Source organism: Priapulus caudatus, unplaced genomic scaffold (genome assembly GCF_000485595.1).
Source record: "Priapulus caudatus unplaced genomic scaffold, Priapulus_caudatus-5.0.1 Scaffold118, whole genome shotgun sequence".
NCBI lineage: Eukaryota > Metazoa > Priapulida > Priapulimorpha > Priapulimorphida > Priapulidae > Priapulus > Priapulus caudatus.
In genome coordinates, this window is record NW_014577179.1 from 318,008 (window position 1) to 328,606 (window position 10,599).

The 10,599-nt window shown below is 45.7% G+C and overlaps 1 protein-coding gene across 1 annotated transcript in view; it reads left to right on the forward strand.

Moving 5' to 3' along the window:
- The first annotated feature begins 6,371 nt into the window (after positions 1 to 6,371).
- The window catches only part of LOC106805566 (hemicentin-1-like), a 137,935-nt gene continuing 133,707 nt past the window's right edge, over positions 6,372 to 10,599 (forward strand). The window contains exon 1 of the mRNA XM_014807217.1: positions 6,372 to 6,473. Within this exon, the coding sequence (XP_014662703.1) occupies positions 6,372 to 6,473 (102 nt within the window). The remainder of the gene's footprint in view (positions 6,474 to 10,599) is intronic.

Genomic DNA, 10,599 nt, shown 5'->3' on the forward strand with positions numbered 1-10,599 from the left:
AGAGGAAGCGGCATTCGTCGGGGAAGGGCCGACGCGGGGAGCAGCGGGATAGAGATGGACAGTGCAAGCAGCAGTGAGCGAGCGAGCTTCGAAAAATTGCCCGCGCGCGTCGTTGACACGGCGGACAGTGTAGACGTGCGACGCTGTATTGTCTGATCAGTGTGTGTGTCTATGTGTATATATATGTATTATATATATGTGTGTGCCATTTCGGTGCTTCTAGCCTTGTATCATAGTTTATATTTTTAATGATTACGCTTGTGTAGAACGTGACTGGCGGCGGTGATGCGCCGAGTAAGATGTTTTAGATGTTCACGTGTAACAAATTACCGTTAACAGACTGTTTACAGTCTCAGGTTACAGTCATGGGGATTTTTTCTCCATGAGTTATTTCCAAGTGATCGGGAATGCTTACCAGAATCAAATCGGTTGTATATGTCAGGTGTGGTCGTGTCGCCAGTGAGAGCGTGAAGTGTAAGAAGTGAGTCGCGCGTGCTAGATTTTAATCAGTTTTTAAAAAGTTAGTTGATTCGAACCATTTTACAAACGTTTGATGATCTATTACCCAGTTTTAAGAGGGTAGAGTTGATAATTCGTACTATTGGAAATATCCAACCTCTGGCAAACAAATGAGCATGCGTAGATAACGAGCGTCGCAAGCGATCGCAGTTCATGTATTTATTACGCATTTTACCGTAAAAAACAATGGTGTTGCGTTGTATATATCTTTTCTGTTTATGTGACCAGACGACCACAATTCATGATCTCACGAATTTGCAATGAAATGTTTGCCTAATGTGTTGCAATTCTCTACTAGCCGTCATCGCAATTAGGGCATTTGAGAATCCGTTGCAATTAGGAATTGCAATTAGGACATTCAGAGAGAATCCGTGCTTTCATCATAGTGTAATGATCATACAGACGCATGTATCAGGTTAGTGGCGAGTGTGTGTCATAATATTGATACTGTATATTTTGAAAAAGAGCTTCTTACTCGCCTCAAGAAAGTAATTATCTTCTATACGAAGAGAAGCGAATCGAGCAAATATTTGCAACTGCAAATTTTAATTTATTAAAGCTAGTAGAGAGACGTGTCATCGGGAACGACTCTCACAGTCAAACACTGATTTATTTCATTAACACTCATTTTATTTCATTAGGCAGTTGTAAGCTGCCCTGGAGGCATCTGTGCGTTGTGAAGGCGCTGTCTATCCGTGATTTGCGCAAGCACTTATTTTCCCATCATCTCGTAGCGATCATGATTCACACTTTCGTTCAATCACGTTTCGTCAGTCAGTCAAAGCATTGTTTATCCGTGCCAACCGTAATACCAAGAGTTAATAGTACACGTATTTATTGGTAATATGCATTGAGTGATGTTTAAGTTTGATGCCAAGTACGTTTTACTAGTTGAAATAATGTAACCCAACAGATCTAGAGTAGGGGACCTTGCTTCGGACTATCTGAGTAGACACTACCTACTCTGTCGGGTTCCATTATTGTATATTATGTTATATCAAGAGCGTATTAAGAATGGTTCTTTATACGCTCTTGGTTACATATAGCATGCTGGTTGTGCCGCGAGCATTGACGCGCCTGTATTATCCAACCCCACGAGTATATATGCGACGTGTGTTTGTGTGCGTGCGTGCGTGCGTGCGTGCGTGCGTGCGTGCGTGCGTGCGTGTGCGTGCGTGCGTGCGTGCGTGCGTGCGTGCGTGTTCGGGCATGCGTGCGTGTGTGGGCGGGTCGGGTGAGCGAATTTGGTCAAAAAAGTGGGAAAACGGGCAGCTTTCACGCTATACTTCCTATGCCGTTTTCCAGGTGAATTACCAGGAAATGATTGTGTTCTTTTGTTTTTGTGGACTTTTAGTGGATCGATCGGAACAAAAGCCGTAACGCGCTGTGGGTGGGCATTTAAAATGGGCAGTTAATCAAATTTTAAATTCACTTCGTACTGGCACGCGCGCGCAGGTTTGTCGCGCATGCGCATGCGGTTACTCACGGTCACTTAATAGTTATCGTTGCGGATTTAATCGTGTCATCGGTCTACAGTCGCTATCAAGCAAGTGTTATTTGCATTTCGATATCGACTTATTCCCCGTATGCGTTTAATGTAGGCCTATGGATGCGGCTACTTTGGTCGTGATTGTTTATCCACTGCTTAGAACGTAAACAACGGATGTGCAGGATCTTAGCGCAATGTTAGCTTGGTATTGCACTATATAGGATCTAACTGTGCTTATTCGGTGGCATAAGTCGCGCAGTACCGCTCTATCTCTTGGTAATGGGGGGGGGGGGGGGTTGATCACGTGTTCGTAGGATGCACTAGTATGGTAGCGGTTTGCCGGTGTCGGTTTGCCGGTGTATGGACAGCGAGTCCCTTCCGCCGCCCCTCTGTCGGTTACCTCTTTTCCGCTATGTGGTCCAGGTAAATCCGTAACGCAGGTTTGTGTGTGTGTGTGTGTGTGTGTGTGTGTGCGTACGTGCGTGTGTGCGCGTGGGTGTTGTGCGCGCGCGTTTCTGTATGTGTGTATTCGTGTGCGTTTCAATTCACACTAATGCATCGGGCACGGCACGGCTGGATTATATCCTTGCTCTCTGTATCCCTCTAAAGCCACATGCAGCGCCACCAAAACCACGAGCTGGGCTTGAACCAAAATGCTAGGCTTTCGTTTGGAGATTCACGGCGGCCAGCATTCACGGCAGATGCATCGCCCCGCTACGCGTTTGATCGGCGTTTGTTCGGCACGTTCAAACGACGTGAAAGCCGATTTGCTATCGAAATGTTGCCGACACGTCCTGCGACGTCGCTGATAGAGAATCCGCTCGATTGTCGGCCGTAACGTTCTATTCCGACTAGTTTCTCAGCGGAGCACGGAATGCGATCGCATTAATAACTCATCTGGCTACGGTCTAGGTCTAGCTATGTAGAATAACAGGCCTGCATGTGTTATATATATTATATATAATATATTATATATATATTTATTTATTTTATAATATATATATATATATATATATATAATATATATCTATATATATTTATATATTTATATTATATATATATTGGCAGACTGTTCAGGAGTAAATAATTACAAACACCAATAATCAACGTCATACACATTTTTGTGATAATTTACTCATAATATATATATATATATATCAGGAGTAGATAATTATCTACTCCTGATATACATGTGTATACGTATAGCATGTATGATGTACACAGCTCTGTGCTTATGTGTTCGTTCTGCCATAGGCTAGCGTCTGCTACCTGCCATGTATAGGTTATTCGTATGCGTGTAGCACGTATCGATGCATGTTCATATTAGTCTACTAGCCAGCCTAGTGAACTCAGAATGTCGAGTACTATAAGGTTTTATGTTGGAATGCAATATACAGGTCATAAGGACTCAGAAATGGCCGGATGCTACTTTGCACATGTTAGCATTTTGCATATCGGCCTAATTAGCATATTAATTAGGTCAAATCACTGAAATCAAAATATCTTCCTTAGTAATGCACATAGAGACTTTATTCGTGTGTCTAGACCCATGTTTTTCGACACTAAGCAATTGATCTGACATGGATTCAAACCCCTACCATCCTTCGCACTGCTAGAAATCCAATTATGGTGCCATGCATAATGAGGTAAACCGTAACTCACCATAACTCAGCAACTGTTGGAAGACAGAGACTTTGTTTTGATGTTTAGACCCATGTTCTTACCACCAAGGATTCATCGTCTATAGGACTATATTTTTAACAGTAATTATTATTATATATGAAAATGTTAAATATTACGATGCAGCTAGATCATGGAATACATAGATGAACACAACACCAATCAAACTAGCATACTATTCGCCTTCGTCTTCATGGTTGTGATCATTCTCTCCCAGTCTCCAGATCATCTTCTCCTCTTCTGCTCTTCATATCCTTCTTCAGCATCATCTCGTTGTGTCCGGTGAGTTACAACACTCATTTCCTCCTTCACACACACCGTACAGTAGCAGGTACATGACAATCCATTTGCCTGCACAACCACACTTCCTGCTGCAGGCATTCCCTCTGCTCGGCAGCTGCAGCTAAATGACGTCCATGGGTTTTTTTGGTGCGGTCGGTTCTTTTGACAGCACTGGTACCGACTTTCATCATTTAGCAGTAAGCTTCCCATCCATAGTTAGTGATTTGACACCACCAGGAGGTCATGCGCTTGTCCGCGCCTTCCATTAGCATCATTTGGAGATGTGCTGCTCCGGATATGGATCCCAAGGTTGATGTCTGTTGGTGGAAGGGACTTCAGCGATGGAGGATTCTTTCGCTTGCGATAAATCTCGTACTGGAAGCATTCATTTGAGTGGGCTTTTCTTCTGGCCATATAAATGTAGGAAAGAAGGCTTTGCCAGTTGCCATCAGGTCACTGGTCAGTTGACATCGTTCTCTCCAAGAACTGAGTTTTAGTCCAGCTAATATCAGTCTGGTTGAGCACTTTCAGGGCGCAATTTCCCTTTCCCACTAGGATAGGAAACAGTGTCACAGCCCTGAGAGTGCGTGCATTCCACAATATTCCCTTGCATTTCTCCCGCAGCATTGGTGACAGTGGCATGATGTCAAAGCAGCGATCCATCCACTTCTCCATCTGAACATGGCATGATACGCCCATCCTTCCAGCACCAGTACAACGAGCAGCACGAATACATCTGTGTCATCACTAAAGGATGCGCACAGTCCGAGCTCCGGCCGATGCAGCACGAAGGCATGTAGCTGATGAGAGATATGTCTGCTTCACATGATGCACAATTATATTATTCTACCAACCGAATGAACTTATTTCAATGAGTTATGCACAATACTGTTGGCTTGGCTCATAAGTTCAATGGTGCTACCAAGATCATGTGTGCAGATGTTGTGAGAGCTGCTGTTGTTGTTCTTGTTTTTCATGATGGCATCACGACAGCTAGTGGATGAGTGTTCAGAGTCAGTTGATATGCAGTGGATCCTTCCCCGGCTCTCCTCTGCCTCTCGTGATCCTTGTGCACTGATACTTCATGGCGATCAAAGATGACATAAGTGTCTGCCCTCTGTAGTGATGAGGCGTGATTTCAATTCCTTTCAGCAAGATCACTCACTGTACCGAGGATGGCAAGACAATGTGGTAGGCAGTAGCTGAGAGGTGTCCGCACCAGACAGAGTGTGCGGGAGAGGGAGGGTTCGCTTATGATGACGCTACACGAGATGTTTACTAGTAAGCTCGGACTTGTATTCCATTCTCGGATAGAATGCATATCGTCTCGATGAGTGACTGGAGGTAACAGGGCAGAGCTCATGATGCGAAGAGCAGCAGACAACTCAACGGTTCGCTCTTCTGTCGCACCAAGGCGGGCAGGAGACGGGGCGAATACCGTTTCGCAGTCATAGACAATTTTGTTTTTCATTTATACTTTTGAATTTGTAGCAGCATTGAACTTGTGAGGGGCCCACGCCAGTATATGTGGCATCATGACCTGAAGCAGAGCATATCTCTCATCAGCTAGCATGCTTCGCTGCTGCATCGGCCGGAGGCTCGACTGTGGCGGCATCCTTAGTGATGACACAGAATGTAATTCGTGCTGCTCGTGTACATGCGTCGCTGGAAGGATGGCGTACTCATGCATCGTTGCAGATGGAGAAGTGGGTTGGATGCCGTGCTTGACATCAAAATCCACTGTCACAAGGCTCCGGGGCAGAAATGCAAGGGAATATTGGAATGCACGGCACTCTGCAGGCTGTGACAGCTGTGTCGCTATCGCTAATGGAAAAGGGAAAGTGTCGCGCCTGAAAGTGGCTCACGCAGACTGTATATTGCTGGACTAGACTGCAGTTCTTTGAGCGGACGACGTCAGCTTGACAGGTGACTCTGATGGCAACCTGAGGCAAGCCTTCTTCTCATTCATATGGCCAGAAAAAAAGGCACGTCAATGAATGCTTTGCAAGGTACGAGATTTTATGCAAGCGAAAGAAATCGCTCGCATCCGTGAAGTCCGCGTTCACAACGAGACATCAAGCCTGGATTGCATATGGAGAGCAGCATCTCCAAATGATGCTATGGAAGGCTGGCAGACAAGGCTGACCGCTCCTGCTGTCGCAAATCCTAACTATGGATGGGAAGTTTACTGTAAATGATGAAGTGGTCGGCGCAGTGCTGTACAAAGAACCGCTACCGCACCTAAAAAACCTCATGGAGCTCATTCAGCTGCAGCTGGGCCGAGCAGAGGGGAATCGCCCGCAGCAGAAGTGTGGTTGTCGCAGCAATGGAATTGTCATGTACCTGTACTGTTGTGTGTGAAGGAGGAAATGAGTGTTGTATACTCACTGACAGCAACGAGATGATGCTGAAGAAGGATATAGAAGAGCAGAAGGAAGGAGAAGATGATCTGGAGACTGGAGAGAATGATCACAAACAATGCAAGACGAAGGCGAATAGTGATGTAGTCTTGATGGTGTTGGGTGTTTCATCTATGTATTCATCGATCTAGCCTTGCATCGTAATATTTAAGGATTTTCATATACTAAAATCAACTTAGCTGTTAAATATATAAGTCCTACTAGACGATGGAATGCCTTGGTGTTAGAACATCGGGTCTACGAACATCAAAAAAGGTCTGTATCTTCTCCAACGTTGCCTGAGTATGGTGATTTACGGTTTTACCTCAATTATGGCATGGCAGCGCATATTGATTTCTGGCAGTCGAAGTGATGGTAGGGGTTTGAATCCATGTCAGATCAATTGCTTAGTGTCTGAAACATGGGTCTAAGGACAACATCACGAATGAAGTCTCTATGTGGCAAAATTACTAAGCGAAAGATATTTGATTTGTGATTTGACGCTAATAATGATGGCTCAATGTAGCCGATTATGGCAAAATGGCTACAATTGGCAAATTAGGCATCGCGGCAGTTTCTGAGTCTTTATGACGCTGTATAGTTGCCATTGTCAAATAAGACGCTTATACGTCACCTCGAGCATTTCTAGTTGCAATGAAGACACATGGGGTGGCTAGTAGACTATATGCCATACTGACTAGTCGGAGAAAGCGTCGCTGGATCTCTACAACTCCGTAGGTGCGCATCGGTACTCTTATTATACGTACTGTTGACGGTTGCTTAACACTATACGCTGTGTATGTATAGTATTTCAGCATGCTGTGCGTGTAGTATAGGGGGGGCGGGGGGGAGATGACACGGTCTCGGTAGATGGCTTTAAACGTAACATGTATAACTGAACCTATGAACTTTACGGTGGTTGTATGCGCAGGCAGGTTTGCGGCTAAACTACGAGCGTGTATAGTTCGAAGTCGTTGCTTATATTATTATAGAACTTTGGCGGATGCTTGTGCTACGCGTGGTCGTAGCTCGTATCATGTACATGTAGCTGTATGGCTGGTAGTGCTAACGTAACACGTCGCTGCGTTATTGAAGTACTGGTTTGTTCTCACAATGGCCGCTGTGTTATGAGAACACACGGCCTAGAGCTAGACCTGTTGCCTATATGTGTGTTGTGTATATAAGTATAATAATATATATTATATACATTATATATTATATAGTATATATATATATATACCTATATATATTATATATGTGCTGGCGTGCGTGCGTGGAGTTGCGTGCGGTGGCGTGCGTATGGGTGTGTGTGTGTGTGTGGAGGTAGAACTTGAGCAGGGTTTCGTTAACAACAGCCCCCGAGTAGCATCGTGGGCGCTGTCTATGTGTTCTTTCTGTCTGAATACACGCGTAGTTGCATGATGTTGAATCCCGAAGGGGCAAATTATAGTTGATTGCGGATTTACTCGGAAACCGTTGTGCATGCGCGTGGGCGAGCGGTAAGTGCATAGTTGTATGATAATCTATAACCGTTCACTAACCTTACCTGAGTCACCAAATATCAGGTGTGAATAAAAACAATTGTTTATTCGCTCATGTTCGTATAAAGTAGTCTTGATCTTGCGCTACTTAATTTGAGAATTTCGCCGACAGGTGGCAGCATATATGCAGAGATTACCGAATGGCAGAGTACAGTAATTGTTAGCGCTAGTTTAGACGCCGTTGGGACAATCTTGAGCAGGTGTGCAGTGTGTCTTTTGGGCAGTTATTACTTTGCGCATGTGGCTCTATGGCTTTACAACCGACTAGACTGAAAATGCGTTAGCGATTGATTGAAAACGATGTCTTCCATTTGTTACTAGAGACAGTAAAAGAGACACGTCGAAGTCAGGTTGACGTATTATTATAAACAAGAGATAATAAATACCTTATTATTATGGTATGTATTAGCTCTTGATATAATGTATGCGACTGGATTTTATCTGGAAGTTCCATTATTTACTCTCGATTGTATCTCTGTTCGTGCGCGTGTGTATATATATACGTATATGTACAAATATATTACATATACAAAGTGTATATTTTTCGGCTTCTTGTTTTGTATTGCCGAGAAGCTGCTGCTTATAGCTACGTAGCTAGCGTACGTACGTGACAATCATCTCGCCACTATCCGTTTTCCACTCTCCTATTTTAGAAGGTAGAGGGAGAGCTCTGTGGAGCGAGAGAGCAAGGCAAGACGATAGCGTATGTTTGTCAATCTCGTGTTTTAGAAGGTAGAGGGAGAGAGAGCGTAGCGTGTATGCGAACGTGGACATCTGCCACCGTTTGCGCTCGTATATGAGAAAACGTACGACGAAATTGCACGTGCGCGTGCTCGTGTGTATGTGCTGGTAGTAATGCGGCGGTGTGCGCGCGTGCGTACACGCGTACATACGTGTGTGCGTACACGCGTACGTACGCGCGTGCGTACACGCGTACGTACGTGCGTGCGTACACGCGTACATACGTGCGTGCGTACACGCGTACATACGTGCGTGCGTACACGCGTACATACGTGCGTGCGTACGTGTGTGCGTACACGGGTACGTACGTGCGTGCGTACACGCGTACATACGCGCGTGCGTACACGCGTATATGCGTGCGTGCGTACACGCGTACATACGTGCGTGCGCACACGCGTACATACGTGCGTGCGTACACACGTATATGTGTGCGTGCGTACAGGTGTACACGCGTACCTACATGTGTGCGTACACGCGTACATACGTGCGTGCGTACACGCGTACATACGTGCGTGCATACACGCGTACATACGTGCGTGCGTACACGCGTACATACGTGCGTGCATACACGCGTACATACGTGCGTGCGTACACGCGTACATACGTGCGTGCTTACACGCGTACATACGTGCGTGCGTACACGTACATGCGTGCGTGCGTACAGGTGTATACGCGTACCTACGTGTGTGCGTACACGCGTACATACGGGCGGGCATACACGCGTACATACGTGCGTGCGTGCGTACGTGCATACATACGTGCGTACACGCGTACCTACATGTGTGCGTACACGCGTACATACGTGCGTGCGTGCGTACACGCCTGCGTGCGTGCAGTTAATTTCAGCGGCATAAGATGAGATCTAAATCGGCAGCTGATACAGCTTCATCGTGAAAACTTGCAGCGCCGACATTTCGTCGACCTTGGCTCGCTCTGTCAGCGCTGGCGTCATCATTAATTATGATTATATCAAAAATCGTAAATGTTGAAAATCGGAAAATGTTTTTAATGTGCAATCGGACGGAAATATAATCGTGGTAAAGGCATTGATCACTCTTATATTACGCGCCACACACACATCGAATTACGGCTCACGTTGTTTAACTCGTGAACAACTGCGAACTTTATTTCTCCGCTCATGCATGCATGTGCGGATGCTGCTGCAGAAACGGTAACACCATAAGAGTTCCTCGCTAATTTTCGACCGCACTAATTGCGCATGAAGTAAATTAACGCTGTGTTCGCTGCGTGGTAGAAAGCTTATAAATTGATAGTTCGTTATTATTCCCTAGAGAGGGCTCTGACTGTCATCTTCCGCGTGTCAAGTGCAAACAGTAGTCAATAGTATTATAGAAAGTACACGATGGTTATATAACGAAATCTCCATTAGGCGACACGTTCCGGGTTTTACTAGTTTGATAGTCGATGCAAATTTTTATGCTAGAGATTCGACTGTTTTTGTCTTTTTAATCGGGACACGCACACGCGTGCGCTGACGCACACATCCGGTAGATAGAAAACGTAAAGGTTAAAAGGTTGCTTTTATGAAACGTCTTTACGGCTTTTAGTCATTCGTGTGTGAATCGGGATGGCGATTCATGCAACATTTGTGTTGGAATATTCGAAACCTGGACGTTCGTGGCAATGTGCGCGTGTGCGTGCGTGGGTAAGTGAGCGTGAGCGTGCGTGGGTAAGCGCGTGTGTGCGTGCATGAGTAAGTGCACGTGGGCGTGCGTGGGTAAGCGCGTGTGTACGTGCATGGGTAAGTGCGCGTGTGCGTGCGTGGGTAAGTGTGTGCATGCGTGCGTGGTTATGTGCGCATGTGCGTGCGTGGGTAAGTGCGCGTGTGCGTGCGTGGGTAAGTGTGTGCATGCGTGCGTGGTTATGTGCGCATGTGCGTGCGTGGGTAAGTGCGCGTGTGCGTGCGTGGGTAAGTGTGTGCATGCGT